The 26,745-nt window shown below is 36.7% G+C and overlaps 2 protein-coding genes across 2 annotated transcripts; both read right to left on the reverse strand.

Annotated features, from left to right (window-relative positions):
- Positions 1 to 705: 705 nt before the first annotated feature.
- On the reverse strand, positions 706 to 7,247 carry LOC128599406 (zinc-binding protein A33-like). Its single transcript, XM_053610943.1, has 6 exons — positions 5,865 to 7,247; positions 4,568 to 4,663; positions 3,948 to 4,178; positions 3,777 to 3,799; positions 3,323 to 3,441; positions 706 to 1,664 (listed from the first exon to the last, which is right to left on the reverse strand). The coding sequence occupies exons 1-6, from the start codon at positions 6,249 to 6,251 to the stop codon at positions 1,096 to 1,098; spliced, it is 1,425 nt and encodes a 474-aa protein (XP_053466918.1). The 5' UTR covers positions 6,252 to 7,247; the 3' UTR covers positions 706 to 1,095.
- A 2,444-nt stretch (positions 7,248 to 9,691) lies between these two features.
- LOC128599918 (E3 ubiquitin-protein ligase TRIM35) lies at positions 9,692 to 19,735 on the reverse strand. The gene is made up of 7 exons (XM_053611978.1): positions 19,654 to 19,735; positions 15,846 to 16,384; positions 15,653 to 15,748; positions 12,949 to 13,179; positions 12,231 to 12,253; positions 11,132 to 11,250; positions 9,692 to 10,856 (listed from the first exon to the last, which is right to left on the reverse strand). The coding sequence occupies exons 2-7, from the start codon at positions 16,245 to 16,247 to the stop codon at positions 10,306 to 10,308; spliced, it is 1,422 nt and encodes a 473-aa protein (XP_053467953.1). The 5' UTR covers positions 16,248 to 16,384; positions 19,654 to 19,735; the 3' UTR covers positions 9,692 to 10,305.
- Between the last annotated feature and the right edge of the window lie 7,010 nt (positions 19,736 to 26,745).

Consider the following 26,745-nt stretch of genomic DNA (forward strand, 5'->3'; position numbering starts at 1 on the left):
ATGAATAACATATCACACAAAATGGCTTATAGGGAAAGCAAAGATAATAAAAACCAAGACATGAAATGTTAAAAATAATAATAACAAAATGATAAAACTAAACTGTATTAGATGCAGGAATGAATAAGTGCATTAGGGCACTTGTCCTCAAACAGACAGCCCAGATATACCCACCATAACCAAGATGTGTGTAGATGTTATGCTACATTTTATCAGTATGATTTTCAATCTCTTTTATAATCACACAGAAAAAGACAATTAAGTTCAGAATAAAATCAATCAATATCAATACTAATTTCCAGCAGTAAAACTTATGTAGGCGTTTATTTAGGAGGTGGATTAGTGCATTACCCTTTGTGTTATATCTGTTTCAATATTCAAAGATTCACTGTATTCCTCTGTGTTTGGTCTCTAAGACTGCGTCCTTGAACCCATGTTTCAAGAATGGTCATGGCTAACACAAGAAATCAGTCATGCCTTTGCCTTAAAAGCATGCCATTATAAAGTCTCCTACACTGTGATTTGCCAGAATGTGCTAAAAGGCTTTAACAAATGTCATTTAACATCCCTACTCCCATCCAACTGGAAAAACTTTGGAATAATATTGTACATATGACACTAAGATAAATGACAAATGACTAGGGGAAAACCAGGGTAAAAACTGAAAGAGCTAGTCACCTGAGTTAGGTTATGACTAATAACACAGAAACTATAGAGTACATATTAAAAAAAAACTATAGAATAAATTGAAACTATTAGAGCACAGAATGTAGAAAATAAAAGTGCAACGGCGTTATGTCTAAGTGTGAACAAACACTTGACACATTATGTCCTGTCATACAGCTACATCACTTTCACCTTCAGCCTTGAAAGATACAGAAAGCAAACCAAAACTGTATTGACTTCATGTTCTCCACATTCTCTTCATCGCCATACGTCTTTCTTCCAGCATCACACAAGTTGTCAGCCTGTAGCCTGAACTGAGTCACCTGTACTTCAAGTTGTTACAACAGAATAAAAACATTGCAACTTTAAATATGGACTATAGTCAGGAATGTGTGACACTAGAACTCATCACTTATAGAAACATGAGCATTAAGGGATGTCTTCTAGCACTACAAAAGGCTGGAGAGGCATGATCTTCAGAGGAGAGAGACTGCACATGCTGTGGAAGAATGGAAAGACCTTCTCAGTGAAGTGGTGCGAGAACATGTGGATAACAGCTTTACTGGCAGGATCTAAGAACCACACCTCCCCCAAATCCATGTCCAGACGAATTCTGACCACTTTGGCGTTGGCAGGCGAAGTGAGAGGAGTGTAAACTTCCAAAGGGGATCGAGCACACAGCTTTTCACCATCATACCCAATACCCCAGGCTCCTCTGGCAAAAACATTGGGTTCTTTTCTCTGCACAGTCTCAGTGGTTACACCAAGCATCCAGAAGGTGCTGTTTCCCACCTCAACATCCCAACAGTGCAGTCCTGAAGTGAAGCCCTCGGAGCCCAGAACACACAAACTCCTAAAACGCCCAGGAGTGTCCAAAACTGGTGGTCTGAGCTTGTCAGCCTTGTCTTCATGGTCATCATCACTATCTCTCACACTGGTCAGATCTGCAGACAGGATGAGCTGCGAGTGAGCTGTGTTTGGGTCCAAGACAACAGGAGCTGAGGAGACAAACCACAAATAGTGTATTTTACAGAGATCTTCAACAGGTATAGAAGGTTCTTCATTGTCCTCAGAGAGGAAATTTGTTTTCACAGGCTGAAAAAATGAACTATCCCCACATTCATACATGTAAACATACAAACAGAATACAGGCATTAAAAACAGATATTGGCCGAATAGCCTTTATCAATGATGTCTAAACCTGTGTATCACTTTAAGAAATCTAAAAGAGCATGGCCATGGTCTGCAGACAGCTTACAAAACATGTACAAGATCTCACTGTCGAAACCCTAGGAGAGGGATACAAAAGGATTTCCAAAACATGAGGTGTACCATGGAAAACCCCATCATCGCCATCATCAAAGTGAAAAAAATGGGGCACCACAGTGACATTAACAAGAATAGGACGCCCCTCCAAAATTGATGAAAGGACAAGAAGATATCTTATCAGGGAGGCTGCCAGGAGACCTACAGCGACATTCAAGGAGCTGAAGAAATATTTGGCAAAGTACTGGTCACCCCCTGTGACATGTGACAACAATCTCTTGTTTTCTTTACACCTGGCCAAAAATGTGCCAAAATGTGTTATGGTCTAATGAGACCAAGGTACTGTAGAATTTTAGGGGGCAAAATTCTAAAGGAAAGGTTGGCATAAAAACAATACAGCTTATCTATCACCCAAAGATCACCATACCCACAATATTCTAGTCAAGAATATTGGAGGGAATATTGGATAGCTCCAAATACCAATCTATTTGGCACAAAACCAGCAGGCATCTGTTAGACAACTGAAGTTGAAGAAAAATATCACCTTCCTTTAGCTAGATAACGACCCAAAGCACAAATCAAAGTCAACAAAGGAACGGCTTCAGAAGAAGAAGATCATCGTTTTGGAATTGCTCAGTCAGAGCACAGATCGAAATCCTGTCAGCAACCTCTGGAATGACTTGAAGAGGGCTGTGCACAGGAGATCCCATTGCAATTTGATATATCTGGAGCATTTTTACAAGGAAGATTGGAATAAAATTGCCAAATCAAGAGTTCCTCAGTTGTTATAGTCTTACCCAAAATATTGAGAGCTATATTACAAGCAAAATGTGCTTTAACAAAGTTCGTATTTTAAAGTATTAAGGTGCCAGAGTGTGCAACCCTAAAATGTTTTTTTTTTGTTCACTTGAATTTTGTGGGTTGCTACAGTATATCACATTAAAGGTGGAAAAGGAGCTGACATGATTTTATCTTGGTTTCATATTTTACATCACAAAACAATGCCATTTTAACAGGGGTGTGTAGACTTTCTTTATCCACTGTGTTATGCTGGGAATTTTGTATAGAGGTTCTATTGGTGATATGCTTAGTAGAAGGATGTTGAGATGGTGGATTTTCTTGATCATTTAATTTAACCAAATAGTATTCAAGGCAGAACTGTAGTCAATGAAGAAGATTCTGCCAAAGTGACCTAGGTGTTTTAGTAGGGAATGAACAAATCATGCCACAGCGTTTACTCGAAGATAAACTGGTGAGGTCAAGTCTATTAAATCATTCTAGCTGCTCCCCTACCAGAAACATTACCATTCTCAAATAATCTCATTCATAAAGTTGGGACAAAAAAAAAGTGTGTTCAGTTATAAAATGGCTTTCATCAAAAAAGACTCACTGTATTTAATGATGTTCTGCATTTTGTTCCAGAGTCTGTACTGCAGATTTCCCACGTACATTGCCACATCAATAACTTCGCTTGAAGCCACATTTGGATTGGAATCTTTGTAATCAGCTCTAAAATTGAAATAAAAAAGTCAGGGCTGCAGTAATCTTGATACCAAATGCCAGAAATGGAGCTCCTCAATGATAACCGACTAGAGAAAGCTTTACGTTAAAAAAAAAGTATAGAATTAAATATGGTTTCATTTCGTGGTTATAAACTAGCTATAACCAACTATCTGAGTGTTTAATAGTCATAACAAAGAGAGATGTTTTAAATTTTGTTGTCCCTTAAGTCTAAAGGATGACAATAAACTGTATCACTTGAACTTCAAAGGTGTTTTTTGCATGGAAAAACAAAACAAACAAACAACAGAAAAAAATTAAGAAGCAAGTCAAATCCAACTCACTTTGCCAACGTCCTCTCAAAGCTCTGTAAAAAATATATTTAGGATTAATAAGAAAATTATGAGCAATTATGCAATGCAAGGGGTACAAGGTAATAGGATTGAATATAGGATATTAGGATTGAATGGATGGCCTGATGGATGAGAGACAGGGAGGAAAGAAGGAAGCCTAACCTTCAGGAATTTGATGTCTTCAAATTCAATTTTCTTTTTTATGTCTTTAATAGTGTCTGAGAGTGACTGTATCTCTCGATTAATTTGTTCTATTTTGCTTTCCAGATTCTTTGTTTTCTGCTGCTCATCCTTCTTCAGCTGAGTCATCATGGCTCGATTCTCCTTTTGCAGAAACTGCCGAAGTTTCTTAAACGCCTCCTTTATCTGATTCCTTATGTACTCTGCCTGTTGCTGACATGATTAACACAAGTGGCAGTAAGTCAGACACACACATTATGCCTAAATCGTGTCACTGATACTAAAGCATTATGATAGCCCCATTTCATATAGCTTTATAAGATCCCAATATAAGCAGACACCAATAGTTTTACTTAAACCGTGCCTTCCTCAAAAATAAACATAATGCAAGCCACTTATAAGAATTTATAGTCTGAAACAAGTTAATAACTGTCATTATTGGATATGTTTTATTATTATTATTATTGGCAGGAGTTCTACCAGTGCCAAATATATTGTCTTGGGAAGATGCACTTAACTTTCATGCACAATTTTATATCTTATAAGATCATATCATAGCCTATAAAAGTGTTAAAGTTTTAAAGTAGGCTAGCCATTCTCACCTTTATGTGATCTATATTTTGATGACAATGAAACTGGACATCTTGGAGGCTCTTCATTTTCATTTTCAAGTTATTCACTGCACTCATAACAACACCCTAAAATCAAGAATGCCAAGTTTATTCTGATGGTGATTTATTTAATTTTAGTGATGCACCAAAATTAAACGTTAAAACTGAACAAGAAAACAAAACTGAGGGAAAAAAATCAAGAGATTTTGTTATTATTGTAGTCATGTTGTAATAAGACCATTAGCAGCACTGATGGTGACGGAGAGCTGCAGGATCATCACCAGGAGGCGTTTGAGGTGTCTGATTTATAATTAAATGTGAATAACTACTTAATAAAAATTATATTAATTAATCGTATTGATGCAGAATCACATTCTTGATCAGTCTGATGGAGTGATATTCCGGCATTAAACAAGCTTCAAGTTGGTAAAACACAAATCTCAACTACAAACTTGCAGCCTCTACTAATAAACAAACAAACAAACAAAAAACCCCCAAAAAACAAATAAATTCCAACCATGTCTTCTCTAGTAAAGGATAGTTGGAAAAGGGAATAGTGTTTGGGAATACACAACCAAAAATGAAAAATAAATAAATATGTGCAGTGATGAGCAACTGATGCTAGCTAGCTGCTACTGTAGTACAAGACCCTCCATGGGGGTGGGAAATGTGTTTTAGAGCAGGGGTTCCCAAACTTTTCCAGGGCAAGGCCCCCCAAATGGCATTAACATTTGACCGAGGCCCCCCTTTTGCAAGATGTCTTTAAAACACATTAAAAATACAGACTTCTGAATATATCCCCCTTTTTTATTATTAATAATTACATATTACATCTTTACATTACATTACATTAGGAATTGATTGTGTGTGTGTGTGTGTGTGTGTGTGTGTGTGTGGTTGTCTGAGAGTGAGAAAGAGAAAACATACTAGTGGGAGGGATGGGCACACCAAATTGTTGAGGCCCCCCGGGCGCCCCCTGGCGGCCCCCACTTTGAAAACCACTGTTTTAGAGAACATTTAATTGGATGATTACAACTAGTACGAGTATGAGTTATTGAAAAGGTTTAATCGTGATGAATTCTAAAAATAAAATAATAAAAAAAACACATATCAAAATTATATATATCCTATAGACTCCACTAAGTATTAGAGGCTCTGAAAATGTTAGCATGTTTATTCATCTGTGAGACTATTTAATACCCATTTTTATACCACGTGACAGCTGTAGGCATAAGCAGGCTAAAGAAATCCAAAATATTATTGTCATAATGCAATGTCAAATTTTTACCTTTAGTTCAGAAGCTGCTTCGTCGACAGGGATAAAACAGTGTTGTACGTGTTTACTGGAATCTCTGCACATTAAGCACGCCGCCTGTCCGTCATTCACACAGAAGAGTTTCAGCTTCTCCCTGTGGATGTCGCAGAGTGTCTCGGGATCACCTCGGAACTCCAGGAAGGTCTGAGACAGGTTTTTCAGAGCCAGGTTGATAGGAGGGTTGGTCGGGGATCGTTTCCTGCAAAGCGGACACTCTCTGCAGCCTTTTGTGTCCCAGTACCGGTGAACGCAGGTGCTGCACGCGCTGTGACCGCACGAGAGGAGCACGGGCTCCTTAAAGACATCACAACACACAGGGCACGCGAAGTCCTCCTCAGAGAACGACCGTTTAGACTCCATTAGTGAGATCCTCTTCAGCTACACACCTCCTGACGAGTTAATGTTTATTAAAGCTTATTTACTGGTACACACGTACTGACGAGCTAATGTTGGTTGTTTTGCTTATTCATAGTCAGGTTTTTAATTTCAGTTTCTTTTTCAATAAACACCTGCCTATATTGAGAACGGAGTAGTCTTTGTATATTGGGAAATAACCTAAAGTACCTCACGTTTTACTTTCACTTCTAGGTTACCATGGTTAGCAGTTCTTTGTGACAATCAAAATAAAAAAATAAAAAAAGAAGTTCCAGAACCAGTTCAATGCCAAAGCTTAAAATATTCCCATTCAAACCATATGGTTTTAATAAAAAAAACCCCAAAACAAAACTAAATACACATGGTGTGCCAGTTCACTATAATTAAATTACACAGTACCTTGAAATATAATCACAAAAAAAATCCCAAAATTATTATGTGTAAATCCTGTAATTAACACTTTTATTGATTCACAAGTTAACACAAAGAGACAAACAACATATATAATGAATCAAACTATTTTAACATAAATCCCCACTATAACCCCTCCCCCTACCAACCTCCCACCCCACCCTGGTCCCCCCACGAACACCCCTGTGGTCAATAGAATATAAACTCACATATCCAAAAAAAATAAAAATAAAATAATAATAAAAATAATAATAAAAAAATACACACAATTAAAATAAAAAAAAGGAAAATACAATAATCAAGTATAATCATAGACTAAACTCTAAATTATACTCTCCACTGCCCCTCCTCAAGAGTCCCCCAAAAACGCCAAATAACTGCTGAAGGAATTCCTGAAGGAATTCCCAACTCCCATCCTTCTGCTCGACCCCTCCTCAAAGGCAGCCACCCTCCCCATCTCCAAACACCACTCTGGAATTATGTGTAAATCTATTTGACATCGCCTGAAGGGCATGGTGGCTTAGTGGTTAGCACGTTCGCCTCACACTTCCATGGTTGGGGGTTCGATTTCCGCTGCTGCCCTGTGTGTGCGGAGTTTGCATGTTCCAAAGACATGCATGGTAGGCTGATTGGCATGTCCAAAGTGTCCGTAATGTATGAATGGGTGTGTGAATGCGTGTATGTGATTGTGCCCTGAGATGGTTTGGCACCCTGTCCAGGGTGTACCCCACCATGTGCCCGATGCTCCCTGGGATAGGCTCCAGGTTCCCCACAACCCTGAACGAAATGCGGTATAGAAGATGGATGGATGGATCTCCTCCATGAGTAACATCCTTAAATACGGTACATCTCCAGTACATGGAGATGTTATGAAATTATGAAAACTGTGCATTTTAGTGTCCCGAAGATCATGGGACGCAGAAAAATATGTTGATACTTTTTCTTTAGTGATTAAGGCTTAATAAATGTATTATATTTTATGGCTATTTAGGAAACAAATAACTTTGGAAATGTTACAACCGTTTTTTTTTTGCAGATATTCATGCAAGTTTGCTTTACAACAGATGGTATTTGAGATAGCATTTAGTGTTATTCATGTTTGTTACAGGAAATCTATGCTATTCAGAGTGGGAAAATCCCACAAAAAACCCTGTACCTGGGTAAGCTAGGGAAGAACCAGGGTGAAAACGGAACAATATTACCTGAACTAATACCACAGACAGTTTAAAGTGAAATATTAGAGAATAGTAAAGCACAAGTTATAGAAGACACATGTTTTAAAGTGCAAGAGCATTAGGTCTAATGCTCTTGCAAAAGTAAGCTATACTAAACTGTCCCTTGGTGTGAATGAATATGTGAATGTGTGTGTGTGTGTGTGTGTGTGTGTGTGTGTGTGTGTGTCATGTTACAAGGATTGGAGATGGATGCAAGTGCAGTTAAAGCTTTTAATGAAGAAAGGCAGGCAGACAAATCCAAATCGTAGGGTAAAATCATGGTCAAAAACAAGCAACAGGTCAGGCAATCGGCAAACAGGGAAGACTGGGCAAAGGCAGAACACGAAAAACGTGAAAACAAAACAGGATCAAAACCATGAAACTAGGAACAAAGATCAAGGCTTGGTACAGGTCTGGTGGAAACACAGAAACGCACAATAGTTCGCCACAAAGACACGCTGGGCTATAAATATACAACGTAATCAAAGGTGGTCATGAGAACAGCTGAGACATTAGGAAGGAATCAGTTACATAACAGGTGCAAAGACAGGACAGAAACCACAACAAAACACATGTCAAGAGAAAACACAGTCAGTGAAAACTCATGTGCACTGAATGCTCCTGCACTCAGCGTGACAGTGTGCTGGGTGCCGTGACAGTGTGCTGAGTGCCATGCAATGGACTGGTATCCCAAGAAGGGTGTATTCTTACCCGTGTGTACCACTAAAACAAAATAAAAATAAATAAATTTAAAAAACCATAGACCTCACTTTGAGAACAGTAGATGTACAACAAATGGCCAAAAGTATGTGGCCACCTGACCATCACACCCATATGTGCTTTTTAAACATCAGATTCCAGAATTGGACAACCCCATCCCTTCTTTGCTGCTATAATGGTCTTCACGCTTCTGGGAAGGCTTTCCATTGGATTTTTTAGCGTGGCTGTAGGGATTCAGCTTTACTGAGGTTGGACGCTGATGTCAGGTGAGAAGGCCTGGTGCGCAGTCCACATACCCGTTCCTCCCAAAGGTGTTCAGTGGGGTTGAGGTCAGGGCTCTGTGCAGGTTACTCGAGTTCTTCCACTTCTACCTTGGCAAACCATGGACCTCTCTTTGTACACAGGAGCATTGTCATGCTATACTACGTTTGAGGCCCTTTAGTTCCAGTTAAGTGAAATCTTAAAGGAGACCTATTATGCAAAATTCACTTTTACATAAATGTTTGACCATAAATGTGTCCCAGTGTGTATACACAACCACCCTACAATGATAAAAATCCACCCACTGCTTTTTTTATATACCCCATAAATCATAAACAGTGTCTCAAAATGAGTCGTTTTTATTTTCTCTCCAGTGTGACATCACATTACAACAGGTCCCGCCCACGACTGCTGACGGACTCTGCCCTATTAGCATAGATCCTCCCCTGAGTGAGCTGCACATAGTCCGCCATATTTTTTGCGCTGCAGCACCTATAGCGATAAGAAGAATGTCTCCGTTTCGTAAGCTTCGTAAGTGTTCTGTTGTTGGCTGTAAGAATGAATATAAAAGTCTTCATGTACTCCCAGCATCAAAGCCACTGAAGACGCAGTGGAGAAGTTTTATTTTTGAAGGAAATGTGCTCCAAAAAATAGCTAAATTCGTGTATGTTTGTACGAGTCATTTTACACAAGACTGCTTTGTGAATGAGCTTTTTAGTCTCTATCATGTAGGCAAATGCTTCAATGCAGTGTTTACTACTTAACCACAAATGTGAGATATAGATAGGATATATGGAAGGAGGACTATACATACTAGTCACAAAGCAACCAGTTAACGTTAAAAGAAGATCTGAATAAAATTCACAGATTTTGTGTAATACATAATGCAACACTATAGCATTAAATTTAAAATTAGACAATCAAGGTTTTGGAGATATATCTTGCAATGATATTTATTGTTTACACAATTTCATTCTCACTACATTTTTCCATTGCATAATCATAATTTTAAAGCTGTATCGATTTACTGATCAATTGAATTCTTCCTTCATATCCTTTATCAAAACCTGTCTTTGAAGGACAATAAGGACATTGTTAGAAAGTTACATTTTTAGAACTATTAAAGCCATTCCTAAAACAGGAAGATAGAGAGAGAGAAATGGAAGGGGGAAAAAAAGCATGAGGAAAAAACCAGTAGAAATGTTTTAATAAAATTTTTTTTAAAAAGGTGAGAAAAGAGAAAACACATGCACATGTGCTGCTTTTAAACAAATTCTGCGGTTTAGTTATTTTGTATAAAATACCAAAAATCATTAGCACTCACTCTTGTGTTCAGATTTATCAGTGTATGCAGAAATGTTTCTCTATCAGTGTGTCTTTCTTCATAAGCTAAACAGATATTCCAGAGCCTTCAGTCAGATCTTACATTAGTTTCAACATTCAGTTTCAAGAACTGTCGTAGGTAAAATGGTCATGGGAATAATCTTAACAGGAGAGCTCTTCCTGAGACTCCAGAAAAATGGATAGACTTTCTCAGTAAATGTGTGATGGAAGATTTTTATATCAGTGTCGTTGAACGGGTCAGAGAAGGACACCTGTCCTCTGTCCCAGTCCAGCTGTATTCTGATTCTCTGGAGTCCTCCCTCAGCAGAGAACGGAGACTTTGGCCGAGCAGGTGAGCGAGTGTAAAACCCGGAATTATTCTCTACACTCCAGACACCATCATAAAACAGCCCTCCATTTTTTGGATTAGACTCTGTGGTTATTCCCACCTCCCACAAACTCCTATCCCCAACCTCAATGTCCCAGCAGTGGCTCCCTGAGTCAAATCCCTCAGAGCCGAGGACACACACACTTGTCTCGAACCTTTCTGGATTATCAGGAAGGTGCGTCATGTCTTGGGTATCATCGAAAGTCACGCTGGTCAGATCGTCAGACAGCATAAGGTAGGTGTGTGCGGTGTTGGGATCCAGAATGACGGGACCTAATGACATAAACAGAACAGATAGCCGTTCAGCTCAGTGCATATATGATTATAAATGTTCATATATTCTGCAACAGGATGCTTAATCAATCCTAAATGGGATTGCCAATCAAGAATTTAACAAGACATTTTCCTTACAACAATGTGTCCAAGATGTTGGTTCTTGAATATTATTTAGATAATACATTTGTTTTGCAGTGTCACTGAAAGCATGCCACACATCATTTCCTTTTTTTACGCTTTGCATCTTAAACATAAGTACACATAAAACTCACTGTACTGCACAATGTCCTTCATTTTCATCCACACTCTGAAAGCCAGGTTGCCCAAGTGCTTCGCTTCATCAATGAGTGCTCCTGAAACCATCTGTGGATCCTGCAAGGAGCACTGAGCTCTAGAACAACATCCAGGAGTCAGTGCAGCACTGAGATTCTGAACTAACCGCACGCTTCAAAATATCACGTATGTTTGACTGGAGTTCATAAGAATGAAGAAGAAAAAACTACAACCATTAACCATGAGCCTTAACACTTAACACTTCCAAACAACCTATTAGTTTTAGTCTAGTTACTAAATAATTACAAACAGGTTTAAATCTGGATGAATTGGACAAAATTGACCAGAAAGAGTACTGAATTTTTCCTAAGTGTGGTATTTTAGTTAAACCACAGAACTGTTGAATTCTCAAACCGGATTGGTCAGAAGCTGTCGATTACATTTCTAACCACTGTACGGCAGACTTTCCACATAAGCAGATTAAACGAACTGTTAATTTAAAAAATTCTTATTATGGTGTTAAGTTTTCTGTGAGGAGACTTTTATTGAACATTTATGGAAGGAGTCTCCAGTGTCAGTCCTTTGTAACCGTTGGAGGAAAAACTGTAAGTTTAAGTTTTAGTCTTCAGGACAAAAGACAAACGCAATTTTTGTCTTATTAACATCCAGAGAGTGAAAAAAGATATGCTGGCATGTGAACGACTGTTTATAACAAACACACGTCTGTATAATGTTACTTATTACGAACATTAAATGCAATTATAAATGGATAAAAAGTGTGTTGGCAAATTGCTGTGCTATAAAAGGACTATGACATTTCAGGACGTGGTGTTATTGGTAAATAATCAGCTTCAGGGTGGTAACTCTGTATTTCATTGGGCCTCATTGACACCATCCGTTGATTATTTTCCTATAAGTGCATATCCTCAAAGGTTTCATTCCTTACATAATTAACTGAAATATAAGCTGTGAATTTATCTCTTTTTTTTTTTTTTTAGCTTTTCATGCAAGTTAGTTCACATCATTTCTAACTCATTTGCTATTTTGAGATCATGAACCACAGAACCACAGAGAAGAGAGAAGCAGGAAATGACTCACCTAGCCATTGAGGACTCAAAGTTCTGTAAAAATGAAAAAAAAAAAAAAAAAAGAATATGCATTGGGTTCTTTGAATTAGGTCAGCCTTTCAATAATAGGCAATTAAATTCAATGCCTAAACTCGACACATCTCTTTTCACATTGTCTTAACTGTTTAACTAATGAGAAAAGCAGTGGAATATACACTGCAGTATCCTAATTATACAAGAAACAGGAACGATTCATTTCAGTATTCAGTTCTCATTATTTTACATATCAACCAATGAAAAGTTTCCAGAGATGTGTAGGAAACCACACTGAGCTTCCTCCTTCTTGTGTCCATGCCTGTAAATGACAGCATTATCAAATAATGACAAACCTTAATAGCATAGGAAATGGGGTGAGGGGTTGGGGGGAGGATGTATAAATTTCAAGGACCTGGTAATTTAATAAAGGGATCTACTTAGATTTATATAAATCTTTGGTATCCTATGTAATAATACACAAACACAATAGAGTGTCTGGAGTTAAACGTGAAAAAAGACCATCAGCTTAGTATTAGACTGATGTTGGCTTTGTTCACTGAATGAACCAAGTTGTTCCAGTACTGACAAGTGTTTCAGGACTTGCGGTTGGTTTGAAATGTTTTGCCAAGCACTACAACAGTTTTTAACATTTTAAACGTATTGCATTCTGGCTAGAAATATAGAAGCTAGTGAGCACACTAGGGAGAATTTACCTGTATGAATAAGAGATCTTCAGTCCATATATCCTCTTCTATGGCTCTGGTCTTTTTCAAAAGAGACGATATCTGATTGCTTATCTCTTCAATCTTCTCCTCCATCATCTGAATCTTCTGCTGCTCTTCTTGTCTCAGTGCAAGTAATCTGTTTGCCTCTTCAAGTCTTAGAAACTGGTAAAGCTTCTTAAACTCATTCCTTATCTGCTGCTCTGTTTGCTGGGCCTGTCTCTGGATAAAGAAGCTTATCGTAATTGGTGAAAGGAATTTTCTCATGGCTACAACATTTTTAGAATATACAATTATTGCGAAATAAATTAAAATCGAACATATAGGGCATTAAACGTGGCAGAACCTGCTACAGGGGAAATACCAAACACATAGATCCAAGAAATACAGGTTAAATGAGTACTGTGTATGTAACAGTGTAGTATTGATTGTGATGATACATATTAGACAACATACTGCTTTTTTATATAAAGGATTTAAGTGAGACACTGCCACAGAAACCCTACTAACTATACAATGGTATGTGGTCTGCATTTTGTCATAGTTTATCTGGCAACACAAAATAGGTCAGTAAACCAATGTTGCCCTATTTTAAGTGTGGTTTATTAATAGCTAAATATAGACTGATCTTTATTTGAGCTTTTGCCTAAGTGTCTACTTTCAGAGCAACTGTGATCATTTTAATTGAATTATTTTCTGTTGAATGCCTGCACAACCCGATTTCTGAAAAGCAAGCTCTTTCAAAATCATGGTTTTACCTAAATAACTCTCTAAAAACTGTTCATCTTAGTTCAGGAGCATTGGCAGTTTCTTTTTCAAAGATATATGAGCTTATATATGACCTTAATATTTATCTACACTGCCAAAAAAAGATTCTGAACAATCTAAATTTTAGGACTTTTTAAAAATGAACTCAAATCACTTTTTTAAAAATGAATTTAAATACTCTACAATTCAATTGTGGAAAATCTAAACAAGGAATAAGTATAAGTGAATCAAGAAAAGTTTATTATTAAATGTTTAGCAAACTGAAAAATGTTCTAAATCACTGTATCAGTAAAATACAGTATAGATAAAATCTAATCTAATAATTTATCCATCCATCATTTTCCATACCGCTTATCCTACACAGGGTCGCAGGGAGCCTGGAGCCTATCCCAGGGGACTTGGGGGACAAGGCGGGGGACACCCTGGACGGTGTGCCAACCCATCACAGGGCACAATCATACACAGTGGATAATTTGGAAATGCCAATCAGCCTACAATACATGTCTTTGGACATGATGAAGATTATCAATTGGCAATACAATCAGACTCTTACATAATTACAGTGCTGTGAAAAAGTATTTTTATCCTGATTTCTTCTGTTTTTGTGTATCTCATACTAAATTGTTTTACATCTTCAAACGAAATACAACATAAAACAAAGGCAACCTGAGTAAACAAACAGTACAGTTTTTATTTATGGATTTTTTTTAACTGAAGAAAAGGAAGACCGGACATTCTCCTTTAGGATTTTCTGGAAGAGAGCAGAATTCATGTTTCCTTCAATTATTGTAAGTTGCCCAGGCCCTGAAGCAGCAAAACATCCCCACACCATCACACTTCCTCCACCATGCTTGACCGTGGGTATGATGTCCTTTTTGTGGAATTCTGTGTTTGGTTTACGCCAGATGTAACGGGACCCCTGTCTTCCAAACAGTTCCACTTTTGACTCATCAGCCCACAGAACATTCTCCCAAAAGGTTTGAGGATCATCAAGGTGTGTTTTGGCAAAATTCAGATGAGCCTTAATGTTCTTCTGGGTTAGCAGTGGTTTTCACCTTGTCAGCCTTCCATTGATGCCATTTTAGCTCAGTGTCTTTCTGATAGTGGAGTCATGAACAGTGACATTTATTGATGCAAGAGAGGCCTGTAGGTTCTTTGATGTTGTCCTTGGCTCTTTTGTGACTTCCTGGATGAGCCGTTGATGTGCTCTTGGAGGAATTTTGGAAGGTCAGTCTTTTCTGGAAAGGTTCACTATTGTGCCGAGTCTTTGCATTTGGAGATAACGGCTCTCACTGTGGTTCTTTGGAGTCCCAGAGCCTTTGAAATAGCTTTGTAACCCTTCCCAGTCTGATGTATTTCAATCACCTCTTCTTCATCAGTTCTGAATTTCTTTCAATTTTGGCATAGTGTGTTACTGGGTAAGACCTTTTAACCAACTTCATGCTATTGAAAAAGTTCTGTTTAAGTGTTGATTTGATTGAACAGGGTTTGCAGTAATCAGGCCTGGTTGTGTCTAGTCCAGCTGAACCCCATTATGAATGCAGTTTCATAGATTTGAGACATTAGTAACTACGGGGTCAAATACATTTTCACACAGGTCCAGTTGGTATTGGTTAACTTTTCTGCTTCAATAAATAGCATTATCATTTAAAAACTGTATTTTATGTTGACTCGGGTTGCCTTTGTTTTATCTTAGATTTTGCTGAAACACTTTAGTATGAGATATACACAAAAACAGAAGAAATCAGAAATACTTTTTCACCAAGAAATACTTTTTCACAGCATTGTACATAATTGAGGGTGATAACAATGTACTGGATGCATTTGAATCATTGTGATTAACATGATAAATAGTGTTTGTGAGTCTTACAGAATACGAATGAAAAAGAGAGAGTGTGTGTTTCAGTTGCACATCACTAATTCTCACCTTAACATGAGTTTTGGTTTTGTCATAAGACAGTTTCACTTGACTGAAGCGATTCAGCTTTTGATGTAAGGGCTTCAGTGCAGTTTTGAGTTCCTTCTGGTGAAAATACACATATGCACAAATACACAGGATAAATATATATGGCATGTATGTTATTGACTTTTTATGTAATATGCACATTGCATCAGCTTACCCTAAGGTGCTCTGCAGTTTCATCTATTGGGTAGCATTCGTGGTCTTCATGTTGTTGAGACGTTTGGCAAATCTGACATAAAGGCTGTTTATCTTCCAGACAGAAGAGTTTAAATTGCACATTGTGTATGCTGCAGTGCTGTTCAGAGCCTCCTGAATATCTCTGACTGTATTCCTCTAAGTGAGCCTCACACAGACTCTTCAATGCGAAGTTACAAACAGGATCATGTAGATTCAGCTGTTTGCACACTGGACACTCCTGACGTTCCTTTTTTCTCCAGAATACTTCCAGACACTCTTTACAGACGCTGTGGTCACATGAAAGGAGAACAGGATCCCTGAAGATGTCATAACACACTGGACAGGAGAGATCCTCTTCTGAATATATGTCTTCAGCTGCCATTCTGTCTTTTCTTTCAGGTCAACAACTTGGTAATTATAGGTTTAACCACTGACATTTTGCTAAGCTATATGGTCTCCACTTCCGCTTTCACCCCAAAACCAGAAGAGGGTGGAGGAAATCAGAAACCCTGTAGAGAGCTTAATGGAATGAGAAGAACATGACAAAAATTAGAGATATTATTATTATTATTATTATTATTATTATTATATTAGCAAGGTATTAAAAAAGTAGACTTTATATCCTGTGAATTGTGACTCAATTTAGACTTATTTTAGCTGTACATTTTTAGTTTTAAATTCAGCATATAAATGAAGATGGATAATACCGCTAATGAAGTACAATGGTCAAAATTCTTGACTAAATACAACAAAAAAAAAACTAAATACTAAATGTTAGTTACAGTGTACAGTATTTCTAAACTGGGCAATGAATGCTACAATATAACAGAGATACGCACCATTTGGAGGTGGCTTAACCTTCTCAAGGACCTACTACTGGCCTCTGATCATTGTTGTGTCCCCTTGCTTGTGTTGCTTGACCTTAGTGCTACTTTTGATAAAACTGATCATACTATTCTCCTTGATATACTAGAAAATGTTGTTGGCATTAAAGGAACAGCCCTCTCCGGGCTCAGGTCTTATCTGACTGATCGTTATCAGTTTGTTGATGTAAATGGAGACTTCTCTATGCATACTGACATAAAGTTTGGTGTTCCACAAGGTTCTGTTTTAGGCCCACTGCTTTTTTCTTTATATATGCTACCTCTGGGTCAAATTATTCATAAACATGGAATTAGTTTCCACTGTTCTGCTGATGACACACAGTTGTATGTTTCGGCAAAGCCAGATGACGGACAGCAGCTTAATAAAGGTGAGGAATGTGTACACTGGATGCTTAGTACCATAGCTTCCTTTTACTTAATTCTGATAAGACAGAGTTACTTGTACTAGGATCACATCTAGCTAGAAGTAAGCTTTCTAATCATATAGTAAGTCTGGATGGTCTTTCTGTTTCATCATGTGTGGTAGTAAAAGCCAAAGCTGTTTCAGTTGAGAGGCCCCCCCCCCCAAATAACAACATCATTTCCCAAAGTGCTTTGTTCCTCACAAAACCACAGCCATGTGACCAAACTAGCAATTTTCTTTTTTTTTTCTTTCTTTCTTTTTTTTTAATTACAGAATAATATTTACAATTTTGTCTGTTTATAATTACATTTAATGCTGTGGAATGTCCACAAAAAAGTTAGTTCCTCTTACCACTTACGTTATAGCAGCTATAAAGAGTTGTTCCCTCACTAGCTTCTCTTATCTCTCTCTCTTCAAGTTAATAAAAAACACATGACATGTTACTGGGAAACAGGAAAGTGCAAAGTCCTCTGTCTTGAGGAACCTTTTGTGTCTGAAAAGTTACAGCTTTATCTCTGACTGTTAGAAAGGGTTGAATACTGGAGACCCCTTTCAAAAAATGCATATCAATGATTAAACAGGATTTTTACTCCGTTTATATGGAGCATCCACTATACAAGTCTCTGTGTAAGACCTTAATATAGAAATTATAACATAGTAGAATGAATGTATTAATGTATGAACATATTTTTAATTACATTTTTTTTGAGTGATTACCTCTATGTATTAACATTGCAAAATCACAAGTTTTTTATTCTTTTTTTTTTTTTTCATTTTACTTTGTTTAACTTCAACAGCCATCTTTGTGTCATGGCATACAACAAATTTTGGTTATACAGCTATTAACAGAAACCTCAATATCTCAATTTAGGATGGTCCTAGCTCCTTGGAATGAAAAGTCTAGAGCACACTACAAGGTACATATACATATATACACATACAGTATATAAAGCATGAACATACATAAATATATACATATATAAAGCTAAACTCTGCATATTTGAAGAACCCTGTGATAGATAATGGTTCACTGTTGCAAATATCAAATGTAGTAACATTTTAGACCTCACTGACAAGCATAAGTTATTGTATGTAAATTATAAATATAATTACTGTAAAATTCTGTTCATTTGTATTATTTGTTATGCTTATGTTATCTGTTCATTTCTTAACATGCATGAATAAAGTAGGCTTTTCCGCAGATACTAGCCATAGCTCCGTAACCAGTGTGATCTCAAACTCAACATTTTTACAGCAGAATGCTACTATAGAGGACTTATTTCTGTAAAAATTTCAGATTTGTATCTGGTCCCCCACCAGAGATATCAACCCAAAATGAGGGGGATAAAATGCTGTTTCTTGCTACCATAAAAAAAAGTCTCAAACCTGAATTTTTTCTGCATGCACACTATACTTGCCTAGGTACACCCTAAAAAAAAATTAAGACTGAAACTCAAAACTGCCCCATTATAAATTGACCCTAAAAGTGGAACTGTGAACAATCTTGAGCATTGCATTTGGACGTAATTATTAAGTCTAAGCAACAATAATCTGTAAAATGGTTACTATATATATATATGTCCATGTACCTTGTAATGTGCTCTAGAGATCAGATTTTATTCCAAGAAACTAGGATCATCCTGAGCCGTGATATATGTGTTTCTGTAAACAGCTGTAAACCAAAGTATGTTGTGTTCCATGACCCATAGATGGCGTAGTTAAACCAAGTAATATAATAAAATAGGCTCTGCACTTTATCCGTTTACTAACCAGGCATACATACCAGTTCCCTAATATGTTCTGCATATTTTGTATAAATATTGTATTGTAAACAACCCCCCACCTTTTCCTCTTCTTCTTCCCTCTTATCTTCTGATGTATATTTTTTGTATTGCACAGCTGTAGAGTACCTGAGCTTCACAACAAGCATTTCAATCTACAACTGTCCATGACTTTTTGTGCACATTGACTAATGAACTTGAAACTTGAATATATCAGAAACTGTAGATGTCCTGGGATTTTCATGCACAACAGCCTCTAGAGTTTACAGAGAATGGTGTAAACAACAACAACAACAACAAAAATGACGAAGCAGTTCCTGGTGTGGAAATGCTTTTTCGATGAGAGATGTCAGAGGAGAACGGCCAGACTGAGCTGACAGGAAAGCTATATGTTAACTCAAATACTTTTTAAATCCACAGTGACCAGAAAAACAGAATACATAACATGTCAAAAATGGTCCTTACTAAAGCATACCACTTTCCTTTCTGTTTGCATTCTGCTGCTTTCCCTACCAAACCCCTGTAGTGATGTTTATTGTCTTCACACTCAGCATGGGTGTTGAATTAAGCTACAAACATAAAAATTATCCATCAACAAATTGAGTATGTGTCAGTTTATTCCCTTTTCTTAAGTGTCATTTTTCTAAACTAACTGCAGTGAGCAGTCTAGGCTACAATGACATAACAAGACTCCTGGAAATCATCTGGAAAAATACGTACCGTTCGTTTGGAACAGATATCCAGTCTCTTTCCAGAAGAAATAAAGTCTATCTCAAAGCCATCTTAAACTACGTTCCTTACTTCACTATTGTTTCCTTTTGGCTGTAAATTCTGTAAATGTTCACTATTATCATTATAAAGATCATAAGAATGTCATCTATGCAGAGTACAAAGTGCGCTTTATTTCCTCATCTGACTTATGACCTTAAAAAGAGCTTTAAAAAGGTGGGGAGAACTATGAAGTGCTCAGGGACACAGGTGATTAAAGGTTATGCTTTGCTCGACCTTAAAAGGCATACGGCAAGTCTTATATTTAAAAAATAAAAATAAACAATTGTGAAAATATCTTGAGCATAGTCAAATACAAATTTTTGGTTTGTATGAGTTTATTGCCACGATATACAATTTAATTTCACCAACAAGTGGGATGATATATTTGCTATATGATATAAGTGTGATGATATATTTGATATAAATTATATCACAAAATGATATATTTGTCTGAAATATCTTGGCCAAGACAACATAAAAACAACAAAAACAAACAAACAAACAAAAAAACACTTTTTGCTACATGGCATTGTAGATAACTGTTTTGTTTTTTTAAATTGATTATTATTTTATGGCTCCATAAGTATGGCACTCATTGCTTACTTCAGCACTTACGCAAGTTAGACTGTTCAGGTTAGACAAGTTAGCTTATTTTAAACAGGGAAGATGAGGATGTTATAATTATACAAGGAGTCTTAGTGTTTTATGTGTAATATTGTATAATGTATATATATGCATATGTATAATTGTGTGTGCATATGTATATATATATACAATATATGTATATATATATATATATATATATATATATATATATATATATATATATATATATATATATATATATATATATATAATATTTTATTCATTTTTTTCATCACTTTTTTCATTGTGATTCACCTTGCAAGCAACAGAGGGCTCAAATTTAATAATTTATGTAAAATAAATTACATAAGGGTTGGGGGTTCGATTCCCGCCATGGCCCTGTGTGTGCGGAGTTTGCATGTTCTCCCCGTGCTGCGGGGGTTTCCTCCGGGTACTCCAGTTTCCTCCCCCAGTCCAAAGACATGCATGGTAGGCTGACTGGCATGTCCAAAGTGTCCATAGTGTAATGGCACCCTGTCCAGGGTGTACCCTGCCTCGTGCCCGATGCTCCCTGGGATAGGCTCCAGGTTCCCTGTGACCTTGAAAAGGATAAGCGGTATGATGCATAGATGGTATTGGAACTGTAAATAAAAAGTCCTTTTTTATTATTTTACTTTGTAAAATAATATCCAATTGACAGTGTATTTAATCATGCTGTACCCTGAATTCAAATAAATATGTAATGATAGGTGAAAAAGAATTATTCAGAAAAATAAAACCAAGTACCATAATAAACAGATCATGTTCGAAAACAAATATGAATAAGAAAAGTACATGCTACATGTGAAAAATGTGTGAAACATAATTTATGTAAATTTCACACATGAAGCTCACGCGACTTTTATGTAAAGGAAAAACCCTGGGCCATATTACCATATTACCAATTTAGTTTAAAGGTCAAGATATATTTCTACATTTTCTAATAATTCTGTATCACCTTATTTATTGAAACACTGGACGCCCTGCACAAAAGCCCCCAAAAATTTTTGGTCACCTTGATTTATAATGTGTTTTTAAACTGGAACTAAAAATACAGGGAATGGATGCTGATTTGAATACATGGATACATCTTCTTTAGCCAGAGTGTAAGTGTCCAACAATAGAGACTTCAGATTAAACATTACTGAACATTCCTCAGTTACAATTTTACCTGCTTGCTGCTCTCACATTGCTTCTTGACTCCTTGTGGTGGTCATCTGACTTCTAGGTGTGATGTGTACAGTACATAAAGCCATGTGGTCTGTTTAACTAAGGTAGCTGAGCCAACAGTAATACGGTAAAATATCACTGGCAGTTCTTTTAGTTTATCACACCATTGCAAATAACTTTACTGGTACTATTGACCGTTCACTAATCCTAAACACACATTGGCGTTCCCTCGCTAAGGACAATTATTTGAGTATTGTAGTCAGCTGACACCCAAAGCGCTTTAACATCAAATATATATATTTTATATATATATATACACACACACATATAATTAAATTAATTAAACAGAAGGGAATATTTGACTTTCATTTGTCTTCCACTTCAAACAATTTTCATTTTCTGTCTTCTGTATGCCAATTTTCTGTGTTTGATTGCCCCTTTTGTGACTGATAGGCTGCTTGCTTTTTTCCTTTTTCAGATTATGCTGTTTTTTGGTCTATGTAGTTTAAACGTAATTGATTCATAAATCATTATTCTTCTAGTCTTGTAACACAATTGGCCATCACTCGCCTCATCTCCGTTGGACTTCTGAAAGCTTCATGTGTATGGTGTTTAAACAGGTGGTACAGCTACGTGTGTCCAAAATGTGGAACTAACTCCAAATGGGCTAGAATGTTAACATGTTATAGCACGTCTTCTACTAGCTACCTTTCCCATCCCTAACCCTAACCTATCCCATATGTAGCACATTTGGAACTGGCAGCAGGCTGCAGAGATACAGTCAGATCCTATACGGCCAAAAGGATACACTGTGTGGCCAAAAGTATGTGGACACCCGCCGATCACGGTATGTGGTTCTTCCGGAAGACTGGAGGTTACTATAACAGCAAGAGGAGAACTAAATCTGCAATGGGATATTCAAAAAGCACATATGGGTGTGATGCTCAGGTGTCCACTAATCTTTGGCCATATAGTGTATTTGGACAAGTCGTTATTTCCATTTGTCTACCACAGTATATGGGATTGAATTAAAGTAATAAATAATACAATGAATAATAATAGGCAAACGTTCAGATTTACTTTGCGGGTATTTATTTTCAAATATTCATGTGAGTAAATCACATCTGAAAAATAAAACCAATTAACATACATGTGAAAATAAACAGACTGTGTTAGAAATCACATTTGAAAAATATAACCAAAATCCATACATGTGCAAAGTTAAGATTTCATCACAAACTAATCATATTTGAAATCACACGTGAAAAAATAAAAAACTAAGTGATTCACTCTGTATGTAAAAAATTTACGTGAGACAATATTGTGATTAAGGTGTTTACATGAATTGTTTTAAGAATACTCTTTTCATATTCCCGTTTTACATGTTATAGAACACAGATCAATTAACGGTACACGTCATTACATCTCCACGCCACGCCATTCGACGTTCCCTCCAGAATTTCACGTATCAACATCCAGTTCGTCTTAGTTATGGTACCGTATACAGTTTTGGGTGGTTCATTTTTAATTTTACAAAAGCTTCAAGTGCAGTTAATTATTTGTGATGCTGTACGTGCAAATAGAAGACTGCTTGAAGCCGTGGGCTGCGTCCCAAACCACACACTTACCTACATGTCTTTCGCCTACTATATAGCAGGTAAGTACACGGTTTGGGATGCAGCCGTGCTCTCTTGTTTGCCGTCAAACGGTTGAGCGCTGCCGTGTGTGTACGTGTCCTGTTGCACAATGCGGTGAAAACTCCCACACGGCGTTAATAGTGTGATTAAGGTGTGTACATGTCTGTAATACACGTCGATAATGCGACTAAAACAGGAATACTCCACATGTCTTAATTCCATTTGTGTTTACTTCGAGTATGACTTTATCCGGATTAAGGTCTTCAAAAATAGCTGCTTACATGCTAGTTTCTTAATCAGAGTATTGCCTTAATCGGGTTAATATCAATTTATTGTTGTCCATGTAAACGTACTGACTGTTGCGTGTCAGTGTGATACATTTGCTCCCTCTCTGTTTATTTTTTCCACTGTTTGCTTGCGTTCTATCTTAGGCTGTCCTCCTAAAGGTAGATCCCTGTTGCAATCACCATTAACTGGTTGACAGAGCTATCAGTTTAAAAGCAGCACTTTGAAGCCCGTGTGGCTTGTTACATTCCCGCAGAATAGTGATGGGAATTGAGATCATTTGGCTTAGCTCAGCAATACGAGCCAGCTCTTTTGGCACCCAAATGGCTCTTCATTTAGTACCACTTATGGCTTTTATAATTCAGTTAATATAATTCAATTTATGTTTTGACCTATAATTGGTATGTGTGTATATATATCACTTAAATTATTCAATGTTTTATACTAAACCATATCATTTCCAGAATACCATAATTTTAAAATAAATTACAATGTGCAAAATATCAGCATCCAACAGTTGTATTTATTGACAATGAAGCATGGTAACATTGCCTTTAGGACAGATTAGCATTTAGAAAGTGCCTCAGCTAAGAGGGGCTGATAGTAAGATAATAGATAGTAAGAACAGAACAACCGTGAAACCTTAGCTAGGAGAGAAAACATGGACGGTGCCAAAGGAATGAACATAGCAAAAAATGGACTATACTAGGCTGTATTTAAAGTAACTGACTGCCAAAACATCAAACAAAAACTAGCTGACTACACTTGGCTAAGCTAAGGGGTGCCACACTGTTAAAACTTGCTGTAAATTACAAGGTAGATAACTGTAAAATAGCCAGTGTTTTGCTGTAATATTGGGGAACAGTATTTTACTGTAATATTAGGTGGATCTTTAGGAATTTATGTAACGCAATTAAGCAGGCTAACAATGCACCAAGGGGGTGACACAAGGGCTTCAATTTGCTGCTTTTAAACTGATCAGGTTTGAGGACCTCTTTTGATCAGGTTCCTGCCTTCCCATTGGTCAAGTCCTGTCAACCAGTTAATGGTGATTGCTACAGGGATCCAACTATAGGAGGACAGCAGTGGAAACAAACAGTGGAAAAGGGAGCAGAGAGGGAGCACACAAAAGCACCACACTGACATGTAACACAAATGTACTTTATGTGAAAAAGAAATTGTGAGAAATTGCATATGAGAAATAAAACTGAATGCTCTACGAGTGACAAATTAACATGTGAAAATAAATGGATCATATTAGTAATCAAATGTGAACAACAAATACATATGCTGTCAACTGGCTTCTAGGTGTGATGAGTACAGAAAAGCCACGTGGTCTATTTAACTAAAGTTGCCAAGCCAACACTTTTTGTTATACAGAAACTAATTTGTGCTCCAGTTTAACACACCGTTACAAATAAATTGAATGTCACTATCACTAATCCTGTCCGCACATTGCCTTGCACTTGCAAACGACATTATTTTAGTATTGTAGTCAGCTGACACCCAAAGCTGTTTAACATCACCTGAGTCAAACACCTGAGTCAACAGGCAAATTGGTTTAAATAAAATTCTAAACACGATAACTAGAAACATCTTTGTGTGTCTTAAAACTTATCTGAACAAATCATCAGAACATAGTCAAACAAGAGTATCATGCATCCAAGAAAGTCAAATATGTTTGAAAAAATAATAAATATATAAAGGGAAGGGCATGTTTGACTTTAATCTGCCTTGTAATTACACTTACAATTTCTATGTTTTGGAAACAAATTATGTTTGTTTGTACTGGCCATTGGGAGATTCAGGAGATATCCCAGTGGCCTAGCATCTCTGGTGACTGAAAGCCTGCTATATATATATATATATATATATATATATATATATATATATATATATATATATATAAACATATACTTCCATAATAGGAAGTATGGAAAGAGGGGCAATGACTGGGAACATTTTTGAAAACAAAAAATGCCTTACGTCTATTGATAATGACCTGATTAGCCATCAACCCTTACGCAAAAAACACGTAAGGGGAAATGTGCAGGCTGTAAGGGGACAAATGTGACAGACAAATATGCAGGCTGTAAGGGGAAATACAGAAAGTCTTTCAGACGCTTTTTTTTTCGATGATATTTAACATACTTAAAGTACATAAATCAATTTAAAAAAAAAAAAAAAGCATGCATTCATAAGAATAAAATTAATAGGGGAAAAAAGTATTCAGACACAGAATTATTCATGTGAGAAAATCACATGTGAAAAATAAAGCCACATTCCCTGCTTGTGATAAATTGCCATGTGAAAATAAATTAATTGTGGCAAGGCCACATCTTTAAAATAGAACCAGCAATGGTCTTATATTTCCTTTGTAGAAATCTCATAGCAATCCGATTCTGAAAAATATTACATATAAAGTTGCCTATATTTAAGATAACAATTAAAATATACTAAACGTGATAAATCATTTGAGAAATCATTACTAAATTATCTTATTTTGCTGCCATGTAATTTTTACAATTTCAGACATTTATTTTTTAGAAAGAAGAAAACTTGTCTTGGAATAAGACAATTCCAAAACTGTCCAGACGTTAACTTTATAATATTACATATTTCTTGTATAATCATACACTCTTGCAGTGTATACCAACCAAGTTACAAACAGAAAGGTGCGTGACAGGTCCAGAAAAACAAATTCCCTGCTCACATGAAAGCTATGTTCCAGTAATTCAGTTAGATATAGATGGCTGATAACTCTGGCAATCATCCTAAATTAATAGAAACTGTAGTTATATTTGCAAACATTATTTATCGGAAGGGGTTCAGTGTACTGTGACAGAAATGATTCAGTTCTCTACACAGGAAAATCCCCAGTGTTGAATTAACATCTAGAGTGTTGATTTAATTCTTCCAGTGTCCGTGTCCATTTGCACATTTTCACTTAGGGGTGTACTCACTTTTGTTGCCAGCGGTTTAGACATTAATGGCTGTGTGTTGAGTTATTTTGAGGGGACAGCAAATTTACACTGTTACACAAGCTGTACACTCACTACTTTACATTGTAGCAAATTGTCATTTCTTCAGCGTTGTCACATGAAAAGCTATAATCAAATATTTACAGAAATGTGAGGGGTGTACTCACTTTTGTGAGATACTGTATATAAGCACTATAGGTGTTAATTCAACACTGGGGATTTGTTGTGTGGATCTGTACTGGAGAAATGAACACTATTCTTCCAAAAGATATTGGTGATTTTGATGATGATGGACAGTGCTAAACAGTCTAAAACATCACGCCAACATCTTCCACAGGGTTGAG

Source organism: Ictalurus furcatus, chromosome 23, assembly GCF_023375685.1.
Source record: "Ictalurus furcatus strain D&B chromosome 23, Billie_1.0, whole genome shotgun sequence".
Lineage (NCBI taxonomy): Eukaryota > Metazoa > Chordata > Actinopteri > Siluriformes > Ictaluridae > Ictalurus > Ictalurus furcatus.